Genomic DNA, 27,892 nt, shown 5'->3' on the forward strand with positions numbered 1-27,892 from the left:
AGTTAACACGAACAAGCAAATTAAGCCGCCACTGGCAATAGGTAAATCAATTTATGATATTATGACCCATAATTTATTAATTTATTTATCCTCTTGTTTTTTGTTTTGTTTGTTCTTGGACTTAAAATAAACCTTATCCTGATTCAAAGTAGTAACATAACGTTATGTGGCTGAAAAATATTACGCATGTTTGGCTCCAATCCTACAACTCACGACTTTTGACTTGTAATAATAATCTAGTAAACCACCAAATTAAATTAGTTTCTCGCTCTCAAATTTGTCATTGATCGAGGTTATAAATATTTGAAAAAGTCCCTGACTTTATTAACCTATTTAGATGGTCACTCTATTTTAAATGCATACTATCAATATGGTCCATATATTTTAACCATATAATATCAATTAAATTAAATTTATACATTTAACCACTCATTAACTTATCTTCCTCATTAACTTATCTTCCTCTTTGGTGTTCATATTGAGACGATCTTGACTTGTAATAGAACTCACATTAAGCAGGACTTGCTATAGAGTTTTGTTTCATCATTACCTTTAAGTTGATTTCTTCTTATACAATTTCAAATTCACTCATAATTTCACCTAATTTTCATCTATACCATCCATGTCTTCCTTTATTCCCTCTTCTGCTAATTCAAAGAGTGAGAGGTACAATGTGTACTTGAGTTTCTGTCACCAAGACGCAGCCTCTTTTGCTACCGGTATCTATACAGCTCTTAATAGAAAATCTCGGTTTCATGTTTTCTGGGATGATGAGAAGCTTGGAAGCGGTGATCGAGGAATACCAACCTCAATTTTGAATGTTATAGAAGATTGCAAAGTTGCTGTAATAGTATTTTCAAGAAATTATGTTAATTCAAGATCGTGTCTTCAAGAATTTGAGAAGATAACCGAGTGTTGCCTAACCACAAGTGGTCTTATTGTTCTTCCAGTACTCTATGATGGTCTCAATCACTATTCCTCATTTGGAACAGTTGAAGAGACTTTTCATGATTTTGTGGATAGAATCTGGATAAAGGAAACAACCTCCGAAGAGAAAGATAAGTTTATGAGTTGGGTGGCAGCCGTCACGAAAGCTACCACATATTCAGGAGTAATTGATTTCGCGGACAGGTGATTTTAAAGTTGAAACTTGCTGGATTTGCGATTATATTACTCCATCTTTATGGCCTTTTTAATATACACCTTTCATATGATTATTTCCTCCTTTATTTTCACCTATGCACATGATGGACAATTATTGTTTTACAACTAATCATATCATGTTCGTATACATATATTATGCAGTTATGGAAGGGAGTATGTTGTGGATGTTGTGGAAAGTGTTACTCGTACGGTAAACAAGAAGAGAGACCTTTTTGGTGCTTTCTATACAGCAAGTGTAAAATCTGGTGTGCAAGATGTGATTCACCTGTTGAAACAATCAAGAAGTCCTCTCCTAATAGGGATATGGGGGATGGCAGGGATCGGTAAATCAACCATTGCCGAAGCCATTTATAATCAGATTGGTCCTTATTTTGAGCACAAGTACTTGCTTGACGACGTCAGGGAAGTTTGGAAAAGAGATGGAGGCCTAGTTTCTTTTGATGGTCCAGTTTCTTTACAAGAGAAACTTCTTTCTTATAGGGGCATACCAACTGAAATAAAGATAGGTACAATTGAATCAGGAAAAAATATTTTAAAAGAAAAACTTCATAATAAAAGGGTACTTCTTGTACTTGACAATGTTGATAAGCTGGAGCAGTTAAAGTCTTTGTGTGGAAATCGGGATTGGTTTGGTCCAGGTAGCAAAATAATCATCACTACCAGAGATAGGCATCTACTCAAGGAGCACAGAGTTGACCATATATATAAAGTGAAAGAATTGGATGAAAGTGAATCAATTGAACTTTTTAATTGGGCTGCATTCAACCAAGCAACAACTTCTCGAGAAGGTTTTGGTGAACTTTCAAGACAATTAGTTGCTTATTCTAGGGGATTGCCTCTTGCTCTTAAAGCACTTGGGGGTTTTTTGCATGGAAAAGAAGTACTTGAGTGGAAACGTGTGTTGAGGAGTCTTGAAACATTTTCCTTTCCAGATCAAGAAATACTACAAGTTCTAGAAACAAGTTTTGCTGATTTGAGTGGTGAAGAGAAACACATATTTCTTGATATAGCATGTTTCTTTAATAGGATGGACCAAAATGATGTACTCCATACCTTAAATAGGTCAACACAGTGCTCAGCTCTTCTAATAAGTCTCCTTGAAGACAAGAGCCTTGTAACCATTGATGAGAATAACAAGCTTGAAATGCATGGTCTTCTACAAGCCATGGCAAGAGATATCATTAAGAAGACTGATCAGGTGAGTGTCTGTGTGTGCGCCCGTCTCTCTCTCTCTCTCTCTCTCTCTCTATATATATATATATATATATATATATATATATATATATATATATATATATATATATAGGGATATATATATTGTGTGTGTGTGTGTGATGAAATCAAATTGTTAAACATTTTATTTCCTAAGCACTGTGACAACATCAAAAGTTAGTTATTATGGGTAACCTCTTAGTTAATGATGTATCAGTGGCTTCAAGAGTTTTAGCACCATATATCTAAGCTGATTCTTTTCATTTTCTTTCTTTTTATTATTTGGTGTTTCAGCCGAAGCTGTACGATGTGTTCTTGAGTTTTAGAGGGGAAGACAGCCGTGCAAAGTTCATGTCACATATCTTTTCATCTCTGCAAAATGCAGGGATTCATACTTTCAGAGATGATGATCAGATTCAGCGAGGAGATCAAATCTCAGTCTCACTGTTGCGAGCAATCGGACAATCTAGAATTTCCATCATTATTTTGTCTACAAATTATGCTAATTCCAGATGGTGTATGCTAGAGTTGGTGAAGATAATGGAAATTGGTAGAACTAGGGGTCTGGTGGTTTTGCCAGTGTTTTATGAGGTAGATCCCTCAGAAGTACGTCATCAGGAAGGTCAGTTTGGAAAATCTTTTGAAGATCTTATCTCAACAATCTCAGTGGATGAATCCACAAAGAGTAATTGGAAAAGAGACCTCATTGATATTGGCGGCATAGCAGGCTTTGTACTCAAAGATTCCAGGTCATTTTCTTTTTTTATTTTCTCTTGGAAAATTGTTTGTGGTGCTTTAAAATTCTTAAGCCTTGGTTTTTGGTGTAATAACATCTCTATGTCCATTTTCAAAGCTTGTGCTTCACTTATACTCCCATTGCAACAGATTTTTATCATATAAAATTATGCACGTATACTGGCATATAATTATCCCTCTTCTTTTGGTAGAAATATGTATTGGAGAATGCTTATACATACAATTGTGCACCTTATCATTGATTCATATATTTTATAGGAATGAAAGTGCAGATATCAAGAATATTGTTGAACATATCACCCATTTGCTAGATAGGACAGAGTTATTTGTTGCCGAACATCCAGTGGGTGTACAACCTCGTGTGGAAGCTGCAACTAAGCTACTAAACATCCAATATTCAGAAGATGTTTCACTTCTTGGGATCTGGGGAATGGGGGGAACTGGAAAAACTACCATTGCCAAAGCCATTTATAATCAAATTGGGAACAAATTTGAGGGGAGGAGCTTCCTTCTGAATATAAGAGAATTTTGGGAGACAAATATTAATCTAGTTTCTCTACAACAACAACTTCTTTGTGATGTTTACAAAACTACGACATTCAAGATACGTGACATAGAATCAGGGAAAAATACATTGAAAGAAAGACTTTCCCAGAATAGGGTACTTATTGTGCTTGATGATGTGAATGAATTGGACCAATTAAAGGCTTTGTGTGGAAGCCGTGAATGGTTTGGTCCGGGGAGTAGAATTATCATCACAACGAGAGATATGCATCTTCTTAGATCGTGTCGAGTTGATGAAGTGTATACTATAGAAGAAATGGGAGATAGTGAATCTCTTGAGCTTTTCAGTTGGCATGCATTCAATCAACCAAGTCCTACAAAAGATTTTGCTACACATTCAACAGATGTGATTGCTTATTCTGGGAGATTGCCTCTAGCACTTCAAGTCCTTGGTTCCTATTTGTCTGACTGTGAAATATCAGAATGGCAGAAAATGTTGGAGAAACTCAAATGTATTCCCCATGATCAAGTACAGAAGAAACTGAAAGTCAGCTTTGATGGTTTAAAAGATGTAACAGAGAAACAAATATTCCTTGATATTGCTTGTTTCTTTATTGGAATGGACCGAAATGATGCAATACAAATATTAAATGGGAGTGGATTTTTTGCTGATATTGGAATTAAAGTCCTTGTAGAGAGAAGCCTTGTAACTGTTGACAATAGGAACAAGCTTAGAATGCATGATTTGTTAAGAGACATGGGACGACAAATAGTTTATGAGGAATCACCATTTGATCCCGAGACGCGGAGTAGGTTGTGGCGGCGTGAGGAAGTATTTGATATTATATCAAAGCATAAGGTAATTACCAACTTCTTGTGTGGTTTATATGTTGGTAAAAAATACAACAGTAAAGGAAGAAAAATAAACACTTATGGATCAATTATAAGCATTCATTTGGATTCTTAATTATCAGATGACATAGGATACTTATGTTTGTTCATAATTGTTTTAGTTTTTGCGAATTATATGGGTTTCAAATGTCAAAATTATAGACTGAATTACAAAGAAAAAAAATTAGGTACCAGCTATATAAGCTATTCATTTTCTGTTCCGCACTTTTTCATCTCAGGGAACAGAAGCTGTCAAGGGACTGGCATTGGAGTTTCCAAGGAAGAATACAGTTTCTCTTAATACCAAAGCATTCAAGAAGATGAATAAACTCAGATTGCTTCAACTTTCCGGGGTTCAGCTTAATGGAGATTTTAAATACCTTTCAGGAGAACTTAGGTGGCTGTACTGGCACGGATTTCCATCAACTTACACTCCTGCAGAATTTCAGCAAGGAAGTCTTGTTTCCATCGAATTAAAATATAGTAGTCTAAAACAAATATGGAAGAAGAGCCAGGTACAAATTGTGTTTAATATTTTGGTCTTTTTTTTTTTTCTTTCACGAATCATAATTCCCAGAAACGATATATTTGATTTACATTAAATTTATCGCTTCATCTCGCTCTTTAATAATAATTCGGTTTTAAATATAAGCAAAACTTAAAATGTATTTGGGCTAAATACATTTTGAGATTTGCTTATATTTAAAACCGGAGGGATTATTTGTAGTGAAGTTTTAGGTAATGCTCTTATAATTTGACAAATTGGTGATAAGAATGCCCAAAAGCTGTACTACCTCCATCAGTTATTAGATATTTATTTTCGTAAACGGACCCTCAATCAATGCTTCCCTTAAACAAGAACACTAATGTCATGATTTTGTTGAAAATAGTCATGCTTCCAAATTCCAATCTATTCGTTTTTTCTAAGCTTCTCTCGTGGTTTTATTTTCTTGCAGTTGCTAGAGAATCTAAAAATTCTTAATCTGAGTCATTCTTGGGATTTGATTGAAACCCCAGACTTTTCATTCATGCCTAATCTTGAAAAGCTAGTACTCAAAGACTGTCCAAGATTAACTGCGGTCTCCCGTAGCATTGGATCTCTGCATAAACTTCTTCTAATAAATTTGACAGACTGCACAAGTCTTCAGAAACTTCCTAGAAGCATATATAAATTAAAATCTCTAGAAACTTTGATTCTTTCTGGATGTTCCAAGATTGACAAATTGGAGGAGGACTTGGAACAGATGGAATCATTGAAAACCTTGATTGCGGATAAGACTGCTATAACAAAAGTGCCGTTTTCAATAGTAAGATTAAGAAACATTGGATATATTTCTCTATGTGGCTTTGAAGGATTTTCACGAGATGTATTTCCTTTTCTCGTTCGGTCTTGGATGTCACCATCAACTAATGTAACATCCCTAGTTCAAACATCTACGTCAAAATCATCTCTTGGTACTTTCAAGAACCTTCTAAAGCTTCGAAATATTTTTGTAGAGTGTGGCTCAAAACTACAACTAACTGAAGATGTAGCCAGAATTTTGGATGCATTAAAAGCCACAATTTGTCATAAATATGAAGCAAATCCAAGTGCAACTACATCAGAAACCTCTGATATGTATGCTACTTCTATAATTGATGGTCAAGTTCGCATTTCAGGGTCAAATAATTATTTGAAATCTCTCTTAATTCAAATGGGAACGAAATGCCAAGTCTCTAATATTACCGAAGATGAAAATTTTCAGGTTTGAATATCTCTTCCTCATATCTATTATTTTAAAAGTAAACTGGAACTTTGGTTCCTAAAACTATTTTTTGTAACAAATTTGTCATCTTTAATTTTAATTAGGCACCAATTTAATTTTTAGTGTTTTCAAACCCCTGCATAAGTTTTATTCAATTTTAGTTACTATTTGATTTGTTTTAGCATAAAAGGGTCTTTCAGTCCATGTAGGAACTAAAATCTGTATATTTTACATCAGTAATTTGTCAAATAAGTGTGATTAACTCCTTGGTTAGTTATGTACTTTATTGGTTAATTCATACATAATTTAAGTTAAAAATTAAATTACGAGCTAAGAAATTTTTAAGAAAAAAAGTATACCATTTCTCTTCGGTGTCCATGCGTCAACTTTACTTTTAAATCAACTTTGAGCAGGGATGTTAAAAAGAGTAACATAAATATAATGAACTTGTTTTTCTTTTGATCTTCTAACTAACTATTTGAATATTAGCCATTTAAACATTTGCTCACTGTATAGACTGCAGAGGCATCCTGGGATTCATTTGTGCTCCCCTGTGACAACAATTCTGATTGGCAAACCTTCCGTTGCAAAGGCTGTTGCATAATGTTTGATCTCCCAACAATGAAGGGGCGTAACCTGAAGAGTATGATGTTGTTCGTCGTCTATTACTCTTCCCCAGAAAGCATAGCTTCAGAAGGATGCCAAGGTGTGTTGATCATAAATTACACAAAGGCAACCATTCAGGCCTATAAAAGAGACACACTAACCTCCTTCGAGGATGAGGATTGGCAGAGCATAACATCAAATCTAGAGCCTAGTAACAAAGTAGAGGTTATGGTTGTTTTTGAGGAGGGATTCGTTGTACAGCATACAGAAGTATCGCTCTTATATGATGAACCACTTGACAAAGAAATGGAACACTGTTATGTAGTTGAAGAGGATGATGTTATTGTTTCTGTTTATGACGATAAGAATGTCTCTGTCTCTAGTGGTGATAATATTGATGTGCCAGAAGATTACAATGCTATCGGTCCAATTCAAGATAAAAATATAAGTGAAGATAAGCACTGGCATGCAGTGGATAAGAATGCTGTTGTTCCTGGTGATGATCATTCCATGGCAGCAAATAAGAATTACGCTGTGTCTGGTGGCGGTGTTGTGCCAGCAGATAAGAATGTGACCTTTTATGCGGAAGATGACAATGTGAGTGATAATAAAAACGGGGATGCGGTGGAATATGATGCTAATGGTTCTTGTATAGCAGATAAGAATGTTGTTTCCGGTGGGGATAAAAATGTAAGTGATAATAGAAATATATTTTTTCGTTTTTTCTGTGAATAAAATTTTAATTTACATTTTGTTGCAAGCAGAATTTAACAACTTATGCTGTTCGACAAACTGAATTGTTCCAACTGCTATAACAGGATTTAAGTGTTATCCATTTGAATTAAATATACATAATATATATTTTTTGTTTCCTGAGTTGCTCTTTTTTTGTTGTGTTTATTAGAGATATCTTAGAATCTTCACCAAGCTTCCTTCACTTGTTCGTGCTGTTTTGATCTCGCAGCCTTTCTGGTCTAGTTTGGTTGGCATTCTGGTTTGGATCACTTATCGCCATTTTAAGAAGAGAAGTCCAAACCTTTTTACAAGGTAAGAACGTGTCTAGTGTTTCTTATAACATTGGTGTTGATTATTAAGAATCCATAGTTATTGTTGAGGTGAAAGATTTTATATGAGGTAGATATTTTTCCAAACAAGAAAGATTGAAGATAATCCCTTCCCTTCCTTGTTCTTCAAAGACGTGCACTTCAATTATGGGGCCCTCTATATACAAAAACTGGGCTTTCGAACCCTTCTTTCTATTTTTGATCCGCGAAAAGACTAAATTTTAGAATATGTTAATGGAATTATATTTAGATAAAGGAATTATATGTAAGAGAATTAGGTCCTAATATTTTTATCAGTGAAATTATATAGCCAATTAGGCCAAGGAATGAAGGAAGTTTATGGGAATGTAGCTTGTGAAAACTCAAACTTAATTTGAGAATTGAAATTTTGCAGGAAATTAGGAATAGGATCAACTCATAATATTATAAAAAGAAAAATATAAAACAATTATAATGTTTTTGTCAAAATAAAAGTTTTCATTAAATGTTTCTCAACTATGCTTTTGTGTATTTATTTATCATAATCGATCCTCTATTATGTTTATAAGACGAGTAGATAACATCTATGCTATAAAGTTTATTTTAGGTGAATATATGTATGCTGTTATGGTATTAGAAGTTGGAATATTGTTACTAGCTATGTATGTACTGACAGCTATATACTTTGATGGAATGTAGATATACACGAAGGTGTAAATGGCTGGTGGATTGTGCACAAAGGCTTGCTACTTACAAGAAGGGCAGCAAAGCCCAATGTCATCCAGTCACATAGTTAAGGCAGTTAATGCAGAGGTTTTCTCTTTGCACGGCACTGTTATGATAACAGCTCAATGTGGTATTTAAGTCACGATACTCTCCCACCTAAAGGACAAGCCTTTTGGGATCAAGTTATAGCAATTGGGCTTTCATTGAGAGTTTGATTCCGTACTGGAAGAGCTACTGTAGGCTGGATTAAGGTAGATCACCTAATACTGTAAAAGATACATGAGTGATCAAATTTTCTGAAGTTTTTAAAACTTTGAAAAAACTATTGTATTTCATACAAGTTTAATTTGTACATACATTGTTGAAACTTTTGGTCTTCATCTTTTAATGTTAGTTTGTGATTTTAAAGGCTAATGATCGACAACTTAACACACACAGACAACGTGCCTCAGCTGAACCAAGTACTCTGTACTCATGCCTGAAGTTTAGAATATCAAGAGGAGGAGGTTGTCCTATCTGCGATCACGTCATTGCACATAATGTTGCATTGTTTTCGAGTGTCATAAGGATATGTCTGTCTTAAGTTTGTTTCAGGACCATGTTGCAGTTCAGTTATGATAAATTTTAGTTTTATGTTACATTAAAAATTTACAGTTACCGTAACAAAGCTTCTACTGTTGCAGGACCTTGGTTCTCTAAAGACCTTGATCCGTAGACAGAAAACGAGAGGTCCTTAGATCACGATTACATACAGAATATGGCAGTCTCTTTTGCTAAGAGGTGACCTAGAGATGTACCAAAAGTTTCCACCTACCATGTGAGGAGATGTTGATCCTGTTGGATAATGTGTCATGCTTGCTGCATCTACCGAACACCAGCAATTTCATCTCAGATCTCATCTTGTCCAGAAAGGTATGCATTTTAACATAAATTAATAACTCATGCATATTCCCAAACTCCAGGATCTGGCCTTCCTGCAAAGGCAACATATGGTGGATCAGCGATAATAGTTTCCTGTAAGTCTCAAGGGGACAACATTAAAATCCACATCAATAACCTATGATGTCAAACTGTAACATTATTAACCAACATATATGGTCATTAAGGGAAGGAATCAATGTTATTGAACAATTTTAGAAGTCATGGTTTTGGTGGAGGTATTTCCTTAATCCGGCTTCCAGTTTTCCTTACTTTAGTTTGCCATCAAATGGTGTAATAATATCTTGTATTGTCTGATCATGTGCGGACCAATTTACCCACCACCACCACACACATGTGTTGACCACTGCTACAACCACTTATAACCACCAGGTCCGTTCTTAATATTTTATGGGTGTTGCAAAGTGCCTTCAATTTGTGTTTTAGAAAACAGAGAAATCGTGACACGATTTCATAGGCGTGTCACGATTTTGCAATGCCGTGAGCATGTTTTGCAGGGTGTCCAATCGTGACACGATTTTGGGGAAATGTGACACGATTTTCGGTTTGCTGGGCAAGTTTTCAGGATAAGGTTGGTCGTACATTGGGTCGTACGCACCAAACGTGTCACGATTTGGGAAATCGTGACACGATTTTGTCCGGTTCTGAACACAATATATGCATTCTTTGACCCATTTGTTGGGTAAGCTTGGTAAATCTCATGGAAACCAAAGGAGGGAACTTTTAGGGTTTTAGATACTAAAGGTTGAGGGTCTTTGGGTGAGGTTCAAAACTTTAAGATGTGAATCTTGGAGAACCAAAAGAGGGGGCTCTTGGGGAAAGGGTTGGTGCCTTTTGGAGAAGATTCATGGGGTTGGGAAACACATGAGTGGAGAGTCATTTCTGAGCAACTTGGGTGAGTCTTGTGAAACCAAAAGAGAAGATCATTAGTAAAATCAAAGGCTAAAGGTTGTTTCTCTTTTTGGGGTTAGATTCTAGAGTTGGGAAACAATTGTAAACACCTTGGGAGAGTGAAAATCATGAGTGTCTTGTTCACTTGTGAGATTGAAAAAATGGGTAGAAATTAAGGTTGTTCTTTGTGAACTTGTTGAAGCTAATTTCTTGTAACTCATTTGTATCTCTTTGTAAGAACTCATTGATAGTGGATTGGAGAGATCAATCTCTCATCCAGAGTAGGTCAAGTTGGACCGAATTGGGTGAACATTTCTTGGTGTTGTTATCTTTTCTTTACTCTCTTTATCTTGTTTATCCTTTTGTTGGATTGTGGTTTTGCTATGCACTTGTTGTTGCTTGTGTCTAATTTTGGTTGTTGGATGTCATTGATACTTGCTCCACACATCATAGTTTGTTTATTGATGTGAAATTTGAGTCCGGAATTCACAACAATGGGTATTAGACCAAGTTTGAGAAAAGGGTCCTCTTATATAATAATCATAATTTTTATTTTTTGATAATTAGTTAATGAGATATGCATTAATCATGATGGTCCTAATAATACACATGTTTTAAAATCCCAAATATATTGACACTTCAAAATACCGTGTCAAATGCATCGCATCCTATATACTACCTTCGTCCCTAATTATAGGAGCCTTTTGCAAAAATTACGGAGATTAAGAAAGTTGGTTGTAGTATTAAATTTGTATATAATTAATATTGTTTTTACAATTTTATCTTAAGAGAGAGAGTTAATTTATGTTTTCAACATAATATTTATTGTTGATTGAAGAAAAAGATGCAAAATAAATAAGGACATATTGATAAAGAAATAATTAATGTACTTGGAAATACCAAAGGGGTCTTATAAAAAGGGGACGGAGGTGGTATTATTAATAAAAAAGAATAACAAAAAAAAATATTGGTTGGCCGAACCAAACACAACAAAGCTAAGTAAAACGATATAGACATACCAAGTTTCATATAAGTTTTATTATCTAATTTGATAATTCAATTGCTTTGTTACGTCTACAATTTCTTAAGGAACTTCATTATCATTCAAGTAACATGAAAACTTTTTATCATTTGTCAATAAAAAATGATATGTTACCTACCAAAAATCACACAAAGATTAAATTTGATGTCTCAAACAAGAAACTTTAATGATTAAAATCATATTATATTAAGAAATCTTAGCTTCAATTTGAAACACCAAAAAACATTCTCAAAATAAAAAACAAATTTGATCTCTGAGAAGGAATAGATATTTTACATTTTACGCGTTGCTTCTAAATTTTGCGATTTACCTAATGAATTGTTCGGGTGAAAATGAAAATGCTAGGTTGCGTGTGTAAAAATGATATGTTGTTTGTTTGTAAAAAAATAGTGAATTTTCTAATGGGCTGAATTCTAGTAAATGTTGGGGCCTGTTTTGCACATATTGCTATTTATACCTATTTAAACCTAGTATTACTATATACACCCCCTTTTGTAAAGTATGGCCATAGGCCACCGCACCCTCGACCTATACCTTGGGCTGGCCCTAATAATCACCATCGACCACCACACGCGATCATTGCATTACTTAGATGTCGAACATCGTCGACCAACACTATTATTTTAAAGGTTAATAGGCTTTTACTCCCCTGCCATTTGTGGGTGTTTTGCTTTACCCCTAACAAAAAAAAACTTGTAGATTCCCCCTTGTCATTAGGAGATTCTTTGGTTTTGAACCCTGATGACATGTGACTGGACAAATTAGCTTAGGTGGCGTGTTGACTGTGCATTGATCAATGAGGTGGCACATTGACTTGGTTTTTTTTTTTTTATTTCTTTTCCAATTTTTTTTAATTCCATTTAAATTTCTTTATTAAAAACTTAATTTAATGAATTAAAAACATTAAAAAAAAACTCTTCTTCTCCACCTCTCCCTTCTCTTTTCCAGAACCATCTTCTCTTATCTTTTCTCCCTTCTTCTTCTCTTCACTCTTCTACTTTATTCAACAAAAACACTCAATTTTTTTTCTTCAAGAAACTTCATTCCCTCTTCTCACTTCTCTTTCCTTCGCCTTCTTCTTCCTCCTCCCCACTAAGCCACGACAATTACCGCCACCACCACCGCCAACACCACAAACCACCACCGGATTCGGATTTGAATGGGTTTGAATCGGATTCAATCAACAACAACAACATACAAACAACCCATTTTCTTCTCCAAATCTCAAACACAAACATTCCACTTCTTCTCAAACACAAACATTCATCTTCTTCTTACAATATGGGTTCTTAATCCTTTTGTTCTACAAATCACAAACCAAAAAATAGAAAAGGATGAACAAAGAAGAAGGAAAAAAAACCCCAGGAAAGCACAAAAATTCGACATGGATCGGTTGTGTTGTTGTGTTTGAATTTTTTTAATGAAATTTTAGATTTGTGTTGTTAATGAAAGGAGGGTTATGATTTAATTTGATGTTGACAACATTCCTTCCCCATTTAGATTTGATGTTGTTGTTAATGAAAGGAAGTTCAAGAAGAAGAAGAAAAAGAAGAACAAAAACAGAGAAGATGGGAGAGAAGAGAAGAGAATGATGAAGAGAACATAATGAATAAGAAAGAAAAAAAAAAGAACATAAAGAGAGAAGGTGGGAGAGAAGATAAAAAAGAAATGAGATTTTTTTTTTTTTTTAATTTATCATTAAGGGTGTTTTAGGTATTTCACTTTTTTTAACATTATTTTAAAAATAAAAAATAAAAAATAATGATGTGTCAGTGTCATTTCATCCATCACTACACAGTCAGCGTGCCACATCAGCTCATTAATCCAGTCAGATGACATCCGGGTTGAAAATCAAAGAATCTTCATTTTACAAAGGGGAATCTCCAAGTATTTTTTAGTTAGGGGGTAAACCAAAATACCCTCAAATGGCAGGGGGTAAACATCTATTAACCCTTATTTTAATTATAAGTAGATAAACAATTTAAAATTTTATAATATTTAAATCATTTCAACGAAGGTAGTACAATGCAAACCACGCTTTGATTTTTTTTTAGGATATCACCATCGACCAACACTATTATTTTTATTATTTTGCTAGACATATTTTTTATTGAGAGGCTTTTAATTATTTTATGTTTTGATATTTTGTACATCAAGTGGAGTTATTGTCAGTCGAGATAAAGAGTCTGATATGATGCTTCATCATTTTCCACTTCCACAAGTCTCTTGTCATAGCTGAAAGTATCCTCCATCACCTTTTTTACTTTATTCTCCCAAAATTTGGAATGAATTTGCACACTCTAAAGAGATGCAGAAGAATGGAGGGTTTGGAAGCCGGAACCAAGATTTGGCTTGAAGAGAGCTTGTCACTTATCAAACTAGCATATCTCATAGTTACAGGGTGCGACATAAAAAGAGTTGCATACATAGATTGATGAGAGGTGTTTTTGTCAAGAGAAGGTAAACAAAACAAACCTGACGCAGTACGGAAGTGTAGGTTAGCAAGCGCTAAATCTAGATAGAAAAGAACAAGTTTGCAAGCGACAAACTTGTGAAAATAGGGTTGCAAGCGACAAACCTATCAAAATAAGGGTTTCCGGAATCCACCAGAATTGAGAGAAAATCTCGAATAGTTTTAGTGAATCAAAAAGTTGCCTCTTAGGCTACATAAGTTCTGCTTATATAGTGAAAGAAATAACAAATTCATGGGCCGAAATAAAATAAAACAAAATAATAATAGAAAGTTCTAGAAAATTACTAAGATTTGGCTAAATAATAAATACTGTAAAATTACTAAGAAACCCTCCTACATCAGTCTCCTCTACCTCTGAAGAACTCGACCCAAATTCTCATCTTGATAAAGAGCTTCCCATGAATATTGACTCCTCCAAAGAACATCCACCTGGATCCCATTGAGTGAAATGCCAAGATTGTTTGGTTTGAAAAATATAACATTCCGTTGAAGAAATGTAGTAGGATGCTGAATAGTTTCCTGAATTTTAGTCAGAGTGATCACCGGAAGTAGTGGACCAAATATTTCTTCTGTCATGATTTCAGCATCTAGTGGTGGATGTAACAATATTGTAGGCTCAATAAACAGCTTTTTTTCATCAATTGAACCACCAGGAACTATTGAAGCAGCAAATAGAAGGTCTTTAAGAAGATTGCACAATCTCTCAAAGTGGTGATTTTTATTATTCTTGAAAGTGTCGTTGACTTCATCATGTTGTCACCATAAAATTTGTTGTAAAATATTTACATAGAATTATATCCAAATAATAATCAACATATAAAAACAAGAAATAATTAAGTATTAAAGAAAATAAATAAGAGAGATATCAAGTAAACTTATCTGCGCTATATATTAGTCTATGATTTGGTCATCGATACAGTTCCATCATTATCCTCCATTGACAATTCTATAAAACCTACACAATAGTAAACCGCTATATAACCCGAGGTATGCTGATCGTACTGTCCTTAAGGATTTATCCAAACACAAGCGCAAATTCCCCATAATTCAACAGGCTCTTCTTGGATTGAAACCAAGGATTCATAACTATCAAGAAGAAATTCTTTCAGGAGGATGTAACCCTGAATTATATGTCAGACTCATGAAAATCTATTCATGTATAACTTGAAGCATCGAAGAGGGGATTTCATTTTTTATGTGCTACTGCTCACTAACAAAAATAAGGAGAGTTTTCGATATTAGGTTTGTAAATCTTCTACTACTTTTGTCCAGTAAAAAAACGTGTATTAATAGGCACACATATGTTATAGGTTGAGAGAATTAAGGTTTGACTAAACACCGTTATTTCCACATTCATGAGATATCAAAGCAAAAACGGTTACAAAACTTTGGAATTAAAAACATGTCTTAAAACCAAGTCAAACCTTATAATTAATTATAATATGATAATAGTTTTCTATTTAAAATATTTTTCTATATTTCTCAATTAAAAAAATATGGGACACAATATTTGAAACTTTTGAAAGAAATTAGAAAAAAAAAAGACTTCCTGGGTTAACATCCTGGATATGATGCATTAAACTGGTGTAACAAGTTATATGAACCAGTCCTAGAATGATAATACTTAACACACAGTGAAGTTGGTGTAGCAAGCTATATGAACTAAAATCACTTAACGTATGTTAGCGGTATAACACTCGCATCACACCCCCACATTTCTTGTCGTTGGCGCTGTGGTGCGCGAATAGGCCATGCGCGTGCCTGGAAATTTTCATGAGTGCTCCAGAGATTTCGCCGAGATCTCATACAAGCGGCCCCACTTGACACTCACATAGGTGATTTCATCAAGTGCATGATGCAAATCATACACCACCCATAAGGGATATGAAATTCATTAAAAGCTTGATAGACTTATCCTCTCAGTAATGCAGTATCTAACACTTCTCACACACATCATAGGAAAGGGACGAAAACAAAAATTAATTAACTAATTTTTGGTGCTAGCAGAACTAATAAGTGACTTGTTCTTACCCATATGAACCTTATTCATGGGATCTCCAATCACAAAGGTTGGTTTTCCATCACTTATTAATTTCACGTAGCTTAAGTTTCAATCCCCTCGATGTACACAAATTTATTTCATCCCAAGGGGTTTTGTTTAGTAGCTACTTTATACACAAATGATGAAGAAAATTTTCTTTCATCATATAAGATTGACTAAGACGTCTCTAAGTCAATCAACCTCATATATTTATCAAAGTCTATAACAATAAACTTGATCTCAATAATTGTATTTATACATGTCTGCTTGAATGACTTCAAGCGACATCCCTTAAAATAATTCTTCATTTTGATTCATTCTCATTGGAATTTAATTTCATTTAACATCATTGCATTTCAATGCAATGGTACATCAACTCTAAATAATATTTCACATATTGTTAAACTGACTTCTTTGATATACGTCATCAAGTCTACTTAGATAAATTCTAAGCGACAATCCCCACATTGAAAAAATATAATTCTATATGTGGATTTATTACTCAGGTCTACTTGAATAATTTTCAAGTGACATTACTCTCACAATGGAGAAAATAAATCCACACATAGATAAATCAAACATCAATGTATTATTTTAATACAATGGATAATCCACAATATTACACCAATACTTTAAGGTCTCTCAATATATAACTCATGAATTTAACAAGTGCAGCAATAATATATTCAGGTCTACTTATATTATTTCTAAACGACAACATCTTAATTACACTTGTTTCACTAATGCTTGTAACTTCATGAGTTTCTCAATTTTGTTATCAATAATATAATTAAATAATATTTCACAATAAAATAAACATACTCAAACTATGTATTAATATACAAACACAAGATTCTCAAAGTGCGTATTATATTCCCCACAACAAAAGATATTCAAACAAAATTAAAGTGAGCATATCAATTTAATTTATATCTCAAAAATTTCAGTTTTGACAAACATATTTGAACTCTACACATTTAACTCTGTTAAGTATTGTGAGTAAATAATATTAAACTGCCAAAAGAATATCAATAGACAATATAATCACAACACAAATTCTTACAATATGAATAATGTATGCCCCACAATGAAATATATTTCACAAAAAAAATAAAGTGGACATCAATTTAATTTATACCCACAAAATTCAAGTTTTATATTTTATATATAGGGTCATAAAAATATTCAGTTAACAAGCATATCAAACCTGTACACATTCTGATTAGAATTTATATCACTTCTCACCTACTCATGCTTAATGGATCCATTCTATTAGGCAAACATCACATGAAATATTTTCAAAGGAAAATTACTTGCACACAATATAGACATGTACACAACCAATATATATCCGACATATAATACTTTATAGCAATTTCAACAAGGATAAATCAGCATATCTATATTTTGCTTCAGTCTTCGAAATGAAAAAAGGTGATCATTCTCAAAATAAGACTTTATTTCCAATTAAGCAAGTCATGAATTTTCAACATGACTAAGAATATCATGCAAGCTCAAACAGCCAGGATCAAAATAAAGTCATTATAAAAATTGAACTCAATAACAAAGGTAGTGGTCTAAATGAAAGCCGGAGCACAATTTTGAAAACCATACAGTCATTTTTTTTTCTTATGGAAAAACTAAATTCACTAGAAAGAAATTCACAAACATACTTAACCATAATCACTCCATATATCTCAAACTAAGTTTAGGTCTCATGTATAAATTACAGGAATCCCTAAGAACAAAACAGAATTTGAAATTCATGATATTCATTTATCAAATAAAAACTCATTTTCATGCTCAAACCAATTAAAAAGAGATAATCTCCAAGGCCATAAAAGAATCATAGTTGTAGGAGGTATAAAACATTTATTCTCATAGTTGAATTTTGAAGCCAAATTATAATTGAAATTAGAATCCAAATATTATCTCAACAGTGAACAATAAAATGAAGTTATGAATTCACAACCATAATGCTTTTTCAATAAACATGTATGACTCTATTATAAATATGTCACCAAGCCACCTTAATCAATAATTTCTATTAAAAAAAATAAAAAATTCACATCAATTTTAGGAACCAATTAAGTCTAACCTCATTCTCCAAGAGACCAACAATAATCCACGCTATTATAGCATATCTTCATCAAGTAACTCTTTGTTGTTATAACCGCTTTGGCTCCTATAACATGAATATGTTGCGGAATTTAGATATCTTACATTTGTTCTTCTTTGTACAAATCATGTTGATTGATCTGGAATTAGGGCACCAATAATTCCATCGGATAAATCCTTAAGATTGTTGTAAAATATTTACATAGAATTATATCCAAATAATAATCAACATATAAAAACAAGAAATAATTAAGTATTAAAGAGAATAAACAAGAGAGATATCAAGTAAACTTATATGTGCTATATATTAGTCTATGATTTGGCCATCGATACAGTTCCATCATTATCCTCCACTGACAATTCTATAAAACCTACACAATAGTAAACCGCTATATAACCTGAGGCATGCTGATTGCACTGTGCTGATCGCACTGTCCTTAAGGATTTATCCGCCTCACAAGCGCAAATCCCCCAGGATTCAACAGGCTCTTCTTGGATTGAAACCAAGGATTCAGAACTATCAAGAAGAAATTCTTTCAGGAGGATGTAACCCTGAATTATATGTCAGACTCAAGAAAATCTATTCATGTATAACTTGAAGCATCGAAGAGGGGATTTCATTTTTTATGTGCTACTGCTCACTAACAAAAATAAGGAGAGTTTTCGATATTAGGTTTGTAAAACTTCTACTACTTTTGTCCAGTAAAAAAACGTGTATTAATAGGCACACATATGTTATAGGTTGAGAGAATTAAGGTTTGACTAAACACCGTTATTTCCACATTCATGAGATATCAAAGCAAAAACGGTTACAAAACTTTGGAATTAAAAACATGTCTTAAAACCAAGTCAAACCTTATAATTAATTATAATATGATAATAGTTTTCTATTTAAAATATTTTTCTATATTTCTCAATTAAAAAATATGGGACACAAAATATTTGAAACTTTTGAAATACACTCAAAATTTACAACAAAATTTTCTCATGAACTTCTTCAATAACTCTAACAATTCAGACGAGTGCTTCTTCTCCTTTACAAGCAAATAATCGATTGCTATACATGCTTGTCCAGTACATACTCCCCACTTTGCTCCTACTATTCTTTTCACTGCCATCTTAAAATATGAAGGATTGGAAAGATAATCAAATATAGCAGGGCATTTTCCACCTAGCTCTAGAGTAACAGGAGTTAAATATCTTGCAGCAGAAGACATGACTATGCTTGCCACACGTGGACTTCCAGTGAAGAATATTTTGCCCCACTTTTGTAGCAGTAGTTGTTCACAGACATCTCCTCTTTCTGCTGCAAAGCATAGACTTACTGGTGAGGCCATCCTACCGCGAGCTAACATGTTCTCCGTCTCTACCAAAACTCCCTCCATAATTGGATCGTTGAGTTCTTTCAAATGCTGAAGAAGATTATTCATGATTATGGTTCCGTCGCCAACATTAGCTTGAACAATATTCAAGGTGGTACGGTTCAGCTTCAGCAGTTGACTTAACTGTTTGGTTCTAACTGTAAAAGGTTGCAGCTCATAGCAAAGTACACCAATGTCGCCACAAAGTTCTCCTGTTTTCGCCTCACCGACAATCTGTTCAACCCCGCCTTTGAGAACTACCAAGTAGTTAGCAGACATAAGACACCAAGAACTAAGAAAAACTTTGAGGGTTGTATAAGGAGGGAAATGTGGGGATATAAGCTTGTGATGTGAGAATAGGGAGCGATTGCTCTTTTGCTGCACTGTGTTGGATTTAACAGATAACAAGGGTAGAGAAAAATTCTTTCCCCATGGAAGTATTACATCGGATGACATATAAGAGTTATTGAGTATATAAATGAGGAAGTTTGGAAACGAAATAATGGTCAGATTTCTTTACAAGAGCAACCACTTTGTTGTATTGAAGGAGCAACTGAAATAAAGATACCTACAGTTAAATCAGGAAGCGTTATTTTAAAAGACAGGCTTCAACATAAAAGGGTACTTCTTCTACTTGACAATGTTTATAGATTGGAGCAGCTACAGGCTTTGTGTGGAAGTCATGAATGGTTTGGTGAAGGCAGCAAAATATTCATCATGACCACAGATAGACATCTTCTCAAGGAGCATGGAGTTGACCATGTATATAGAGTGAAAGAATTGGAAGAAAGTGAATCATATGAGCTTTTTAATTGGGCTGCATTCAACCAAGCATGTTTGCCAGAAGGTTTTGCTGAACTTTCTAGACAGGTAGTTGCTTATTGTGGGGGATTGCCTCTTGCTCTTGAACTCCTTGGGTTGTATTTGCATGGAAGTGAAGTACTTAAGTGGAAAGGTGTGTTGAGGAGCCTCGAAAGATTTTCCATTCCATCTGGACAACTAGTAGAAGCCCTAGAAAAAAGTTTTCGATATTTGAGTGATGAAGAGAAACAAATATTCCTCGATATAGCATGTTTCCTTATCGGGATGAACCAAAATGATGTACTACAAACATTAAACATGTCAATGCAATGCACAACTCTTCAAATAAGTCTCCTTGAAGACAAGAGCTTTGTAACCATTGATGAGAATAACAAGCTTCAAATGCATGTTATGCAACAAGCCATGGCAAGAGATATCGTTACAAGGCAATCAAGTAAGAAGACTGATCAGATGAGTGGTAGTATATATATGATTTTGAGACTACTTCTGCTTTATGTATCATCCATGTATGATTTTTTGGTTCCAAAATCTTAAAAAATTGTGGTTTGATCTAACACAACCCCACAAAACCTGTTTGTGAGGTGAGGATTGCCCCCAATTATAAACACTTATTCAGGGTATCTCCCAAGCAATATGGGGCTCTTTGACAGACCCCCTCACGCTAGCACTACTAGGCTTGTGAGGTGAGGATTGTCACCAATATTTTTTTTTTTTTTTGAAGAAGCTAAACTAACCCCCTCAAATGGGCACCAGAGAGAATCGAACCTGAGATCTTGAGGAGGAAGGATTGTCTCCAATTATAAACACTTCTTCAGGCCATCTCCCAACCAATGCGGGACTCTTTAACACACACCCTCACGCCTAGCACTATTGGGCTTGGTGCATGGATATAAATGGTGGGTGACCCGATAGAAGAATCCTTATAGCAGGTGGCCCAACAGATCTTGTAGAGGTTCTAATACCATCTTAGAAATCGTGGTTGGGCCTAAAACAATCCCACAAAACCGGTTTGTGAGGTAAGGATTGCCCCCACTTGAAAACACTTGTTCAGACCATCTCCCAACCAATGTGATATAAATGGTGGGCGGCCTGATAGCGGAATCCTGATAAAAGGTGTCCCAATGGATTTTGGAGATACTCTGATACCATCTTTATTCAGAAAATCTCTCAACTGATGTGGCACTCTTTAACACAAAATATATGACTGCAAAGGAAGCAAAGTGAACATTAATGAATCAGTTTGTTACATTTAATTTCATAACCATCACAAGAACCCTCAGAAGTTAATTAGTATGAATGTGATTGGAAATTGGTAACAAAATAAATTGTGGGTAACTAACTTCATAGTTGATTATGTATATTTTGCATCAAGAAGTTTAACAACCATATATCTAAGCTCTTTTTCCTTTGATGTTTCAGTCGAAGATGTACAATGTGTTCTTGAGTTTCAGAGGGGAAGAAAGTCGTGCAAAGTTCATGTCACACCTCTATTCTTCTCTTCAAAATGCGGGTATTTATACTTTCAGAGATGATGATGAGATTCAACGAGGTGATCAGATCTCAATCTCCACTTACGCTCAGGAAATGGCACAAACCTGGTGGATATTTTATTTATTTTCTGGAATATATGAGCGTAAGTGGAGAAGAGTGGGTATTTTATTTATTTTTTATATCTCCACTTACTCATAGATTCCAGGTTATATTATTTATTTTTTATATTTTCTGTATTGTTTGTGATACTTTAACCTTCCTAAGCTTTGGTGGTGTAATAGTATCTGTGTCCATTTTAAAAAATACTTTCTCTTAAAATTACCATTTACTTTTTTTATTACAAAATCTAAAATTTGATAGCAATGAAATGTTGTATAATTAGTCATAAGAATTATCCAAAAATCATAATCATCAAATATAAATAGAAGCATCAATAAAATATAGCTAAAAGAGAGAACAATAAACTTATATGTGGTGATTTGATGTCGGCAAATTCGAATTAAACAAACACGAAACTATGAAAGTGATAACCTACCAAGAAATAAACCATTACATAAACCTGAGGCGTGACATAGTCACTGTTCTTGAGGATTTTATCCGCCTCATAAGCGCATATCCTCCCAGGATACAACAGTTCTTCCCCGTTATGAATCATAACCGGAGGTGACAGAACAGCTCAAATATATCTCAGATATCAGGAGATGTAACCCATGAATTCAATATATTGGATGAGAGAAAATAAGTATGTGTAGAGAAAATAGGAAGTGAGAGAATATATGTAAATATACTATGTGCAGGTTCATCTATATATTTTCCAAGTATGATTTTTCCTACTGTACAAAACAAAGGACCGTGAGTTGTCTTCTTCTTGTGTGCAAGCTTGGTAATTTCCTTATAATTAGGAAGTAATTAACACATGGTCAAAGTAAAAATAGAAGAAAATGTTGGTAGACAAAAACTAGGCATGAACTCCTTCTTAATTTTGTTTCGGTTGCAAAATAAAAGGTCATGTGACTAAATTACCGTTTCAAATGGGAGTATAAATGCTTAGACTCAATCAAGTCAAAAAGATGTGGCTAAAAGAATTAGACCAAGTCAAATATCATTATTAATCACAATTAAAATAATAATAATTTTCTGTTAACTAAATATTATAAAACTTTTGAAATATACAAAAATTACAACAATCCCCCAAATATTTCAAAAGTTAAAATAAAAAGTTAAAAAGAGTTTTTCTGGGTAAACGTCGTAGATGTAATGCATCGGAACGGTGTAGCAAGCTATGGAATCCGTCCTAGACTAATGAGGCTTAACACACAGTGAATTGGTTTAGCAAGCTATGGAACCCAAGACACTTGGTGTATGCTAGAGGTCTCACAGTCACATTACACCCCCACAATTCTTGCTGTTACGCGGTTGTCCGCTAATAGGCCTTGCGCGTGCCTGGTATTCATGAGTGCTCTAGAGACCTGCCACGGTCTCATACAAGCGGCCCCACTTGACACTCATATAGGTGATTCCATCTAGCGTATGCTACTACCATACACCACCCATAAGGGCTTATGGTAATCATTAAAAGCTTTCGAAGCTTACCCATCAATTTTATATTTATTTAGCACTTCTCATATCTATTTTCATACGCCATAGGAAAGAGACAATAATATTTTAGTGCTAACAGAACTAGCAAGTAACTTGTTTTTACCCATTGAACCTTCTTCATGGGATCTCCAATCACAAAGGTTGGGTTCCCGTTACTTGTCGTTTTCTAGTGGCAAAGTCTCATTTTCCTAACTTTCTTCCCAAGGGGTTTTATATACGGATCCGCAAAATTCACAATCATTGACTAAGACGTCTCTAAATTCACAATCAATTACCTCTTATTTCATCAAGTTTATAAAAATAAACTCGGATTACACAATAAATTTATACACGTCTACTTGGTTGGCTACCAAGCGACAACTTGTTCATCAATGAGATAAATCTACATATAGATTTTATTTTCATTGGATTCATAATCATTGTGTATATACAATGACTCATTCACTCTAAACAATATTGTATATGTTGTCAATCCAACGATATACTTTATCAGGTATACTTAGTTAAATACTAAGCGACAACATTTTAAAAAGGGGAAATTAAATTCATGTGTGAATTTATCAAACAGGTCTACTTGAACAATTTTCAAGTGACAACACCCCCACATTGAGAAAGATAAGTGGATTTCTATTAAGTTGAATGATTTTCAGGTCTTTCAAGTGACAATGCCAACACAATTTTCTTTAATCAAATAGCATTAAAATCATAACATAATGTATTTATCAGAATCACAAACAGACATAACCATAATCAGTCCATACATCTCAATTTAAATTAAGGTCTTATGTTCCAATTCCAAATCTGTTAGATCAAAACCTCAAAGAATAACACTGTATGATATAAAAGGTGGTACAACAAACCACTAATATGAAAACATGTGCATATAAGACACGTTTTGCAGTGCTAGAATACTGAAGTAACAAACTCATATTCTAGAAAATAAACAATGAATTCTTAAGTTGAATAAATTTTTGAAATATGACACACCATCAATTGAAGTTCTCAGGAAAATCAAATTATCGTTGAGCTACTAATAATTGACAATTAAAAGGGAGAGTTGCTTTTTGATTTTGATACTGATCAAGGCAAGCCAATTAACGTTCCCTACCATTCTACAAGAATGGTTTTATAGACAAACTGTAACTGATGAGTCAACCAATAATAAGGGCTCAAATTAGCTAATAAATAGAAATGTTAAGAATTTCATTTGACTCAGCACATCTGCAACGTTTCTTTTGGAAGGATTGTTAAATGAAAATACCGAAAATTATCTTTTATAAAGGCATAATTGAAACGGTCATACAGTGGGATTGAGCAAAATCTCATTGTTGATAATGATCATAACTCTTGAACCAAAATAACATCCTTTTGAAAAATCTAATCATCACAAATTATGCTTGATAAATTTCTCCAATCAAAATCAATTTTATAGAGAACTAACAAGTATCGTATTATATTAAAAGAGATAGATTTATAAACACTTTGGCCACAAAGCATAGACAATAGCAGTTTTTGAAATTCTGAATCTTAAATTGCAGAACTTTCTAAAGTGTTCAAATTACATAACCAATTTTATCTACTGCCCAAAAATACAAGTTTGATAGATATAAATTACTTAAACTCACGAAATATAACAATGCACACATACAAATGATTCATGCACATATTTTGCACAAACAATTTAGCGCATCAACATAGAGGCTTTGATATACATACTTTAAAACTCAAAGCAATATATATATATATATATATATATATATATATATATATATATATACACAGCTAATTAGAATTGAGTTTTATATCTCCTCCATAAGCAAGAGACTAATCACCTTAATTAGTTCTAAATTTCACAATAAAAATTTACTCACCAAGTAACAAAAATCATACATTGACAACCGATTTACACATATTGCAAGCACAAACAACAATGATAAGTTAGTCTACAAAGTGAGAATAAAGACCACAATATTTCTTTCAAATAATGATAAGATGAATTAATCTACCATTTTAAAGTTCTTTAAGATGCTACTAATTTCTCAAATTCCCTTATATTCGTCTAGCTCAATTCAAATAAGCCAATATCACAAGAATCATGTAATTAATATTCTATATTTGATGACTCCAACCAGCATGTGAAGATAAACAACAACCAAAAGTAATTGTACGATAATATAATATAAACCGGAGCTTAAATGATGAAAATAGTAACCTGGACTTTTCCTTGGCTCAAAATAGCTACTAATAATATTTAGCCTCAAATTGATCATGCCACTTCAAGACATTAACTATAGTTGCGTTCCTGCAATTCCTTTGACATCGTAATTGGTACTCTAAAGCCATCTAATTTAGTTTGTGTACTTTGATCAAAACAACCGCGAAGTTGTATCTGAGAATTAGGGCACAAACAAATTCCATTCGAGATAAAATCCTCAAGATTGTTGTATAATTAGTCGTAAGAATTATCCAAAAATCATAATCATCATATATAAATAGAAGCATCAATAAAATATAGCTAAAAGAGAGAACAATAAACTTATCTGTGGTGATTTGATGTCGGCAAATTCGAATTAAACAAACACGAAACCATGAAAGTGATAACCTACCAAGAAATAAACCATTACATAAACCTGAGGCGTGACATAGTCACCGTCCTTGAGGATTTTATCCGCCTCGCATATCCTCCCAGGATACAACAGTTCTTCCCCGTTATGAATCATAACCGGAGGTGACAGAACAGCTCAAATATATCTCAGATATCAGGAGATGTAACCCATGAATTCAATATCTTGGATGAGAGAAAATAAGAATGTGTAGAGAAAATAGGAAGTGAGAGAGTATATGTAAATATACTATGTGCAGGTTCATCTATATATTTTTCAAGTATGATTTTTCCTACTGTACAAAACAAAAGGACCGTGAGTTTTCTTCTTCTTGTGTGCAAGCTTGGTAGTTTCCTTATAATTAGGAAGTAATTAACACATGAACTAGGCATGAACTCCTTCTTAATTTTGTTTCGGTTGCAAAATAAAAGGTCATGTGACTAAATTACCGTTTCAAATGGGAGTATAAATGCTTAGACTTAATCAAGTCAAAAAGATGTGGCTAAAAGAATTAGACCAAGTCAAATATCATTATTAATCACAATTAAAATAATAATAATTTTCTGTTAACTAAATATTGTAAAACTTTTGAAATATACAAAAATTACAACATGAAAATCTATTTTGAAGAATACCGAGGTTTGTGCCATGGTGGTCAGTGTTGAAACAATGCCATGTTGAAGAGAAAGATGGGGAGAGATTTGGTGGAGAGGGTGTAAGTTCACATCTGGTCGGATTGTTTATATAGTGGTGGAAAATTTTTAGGCTTAATGTTATTCCTCTATTATTTCACAACTACCTATATCAGAACATGCATGTGAGTTTGTAGACTAACTAGTGACTCATATATTACTCTAAATTGATTCTTGGATTAATTAATAGCTACGAATAAATGGCAACATATTACTACTTACCTAAAGTTTGTGCTTCTCTTATATTCCTATTTCAATGCATTTTTTCTTTTAGAAGTGCTGATATCAAGAATATTGTTGAACGTGTCACCCGTTTCCTAGATAAGACAGAGTTATTCGTTACTGAACATCCGGTGGGTGTAGAATCTTGTGTGGAAGCTTCCACTAAGCTACTTAACATCCAGAATTCAGAAGATGTTTTACTTCTAGGGATATGGGGAATGGGGGGTATGGGCAAGACAAACATTGCCAAAGCCATTTACAATCAAATTGGGAGCAAATTTGAGGGAAGGAGCTTCCTTCTGATTATAAGGGAATTTTGGGAGACATGTATTAATCTAGTTTCTCTACAGCAACAGGTACTTTGTGATGTCTACAAAACAACGACATTCAAGATACGTGACATAGAATCAAGGAAAAATATACTGAAGGAAAGACTTGCCCAGAGCAAGGTACTTCTTGTGCTTGATGATGTGAATGAATTGGATCAGCTAAAGGCTTTGTGTGGAAGCTATGAATGGTTTGGTCCAAGGGAGTAGAGTAATCATCACCACAAGAGATATGCATCTTCTTAGATCGTGTAGAGTTGATCGAGTGTATGCAATACAAGAAATGGATGAAAGTGAATCTCTAGAGCTTTTCAGTTGGCATGCGTTCAAGCTACCAATTCCAGTAGAAGATTTTGCTGCACATTCAGAAGATGTGATTGTTTACTCTGGGAGATTGCCGCCACTAGCACTTGAAGTTCTGGGGTGCTATTTGTCTGACTGTGAAATAACAGAGTGGCAGAATGATAGCGATTTTCGCAAGTGTACGAAATCGTTCAAGTAGTAAATTTTAAACGTTAAGACCGAGTGTCGAACTCAAGAATCGCGTTATACTGTCGAATGATACTTGTTACTTAATTGAACAAAAAGGTACGAGATTTGTTTGATAGCAATAATGTAAATTAAA

General features: G+C 33.9%; 2 protein-coding genes across 6 annotated transcripts; both read left to right on the forward strand.

The window, feature by feature from the left end:
• Positions 1 to 447: 447 nt before the first annotated feature.
• On the forward strand, positions 448 to 22,094 carry LOC11422757 (disease resistance protein RPS6). 5 transcript variants are annotated; one of them, XM_024782610.2, is made up of 11 exons: positions 449 to 1,131; positions 1,306 to 2,362; positions 2,671 to 3,125; positions 3,391 to 4,495; positions 4,767 to 5,042; positions 5,484 to 6,272; positions 6,789 to 7,568; positions 7,783 to 7,925; positions 8,621 to 8,898; positions 9,331 to 9,559; positions 21,754 to 22,094. In XM_024782610.2, the coding sequence occupies exons 1-9, from the start codon at positions 623 to 625 to the stop codon at positions 8,712 to 8,714; spliced, it is 5,208 nt and encodes a 1,735-aa protein (XP_024638378.1). In that variant the 5' UTR covers positions 449 to 622; the 3' UTR covers positions 8,715 to 8,898; positions 9,331 to 9,559; positions 21,754 to 22,094. The 5 variants fall into 5 exon arrangements, with proteins under 5 accessions (XP_039689124.1, XP_024638378.1, XP_013454974.1 ...); XM_013599520.3 differs by lacking the exon at positions 21,754 to 22,094 and having other exon boundaries at positions 9,331 to 10,861; XM_024782612.2 differs by lacking the exons at positions 9,331 to 9,559; positions 21,754 to 22,094 and adding an exon at positions 9,057 to 9,231.
• Positions 20,230 to 27,769, forward strand: LOC11417913 (TMV resistance protein N). The gene is given in 4 exon segments (XM_024780385.2): positions 20,230 to 20,791; positions 20,951 to 21,017; positions 26,994 to 27,468; positions 27,470 to 27,769. Coding segments are annotated over 4 exon segments (1,404 nt in total).
• The last annotated feature ends 123 nt before the right edge of the window (positions 27,770 to 27,892 follow it).

This window comes from Medicago truncatula, chromosome 4 (genome assembly GCF_003473485.1).
Source record: "Medicago truncatula cultivar Jemalong A17 chromosome 4, MtrunA17r5.0-ANR, whole genome shotgun sequence".
In the NCBI taxonomy this organism is placed as follows: Eukaryota; Viridiplantae; Streptophyta; class Magnoliopsida; order Fabales; family Fabaceae; genus Medicago; species Medicago truncatula.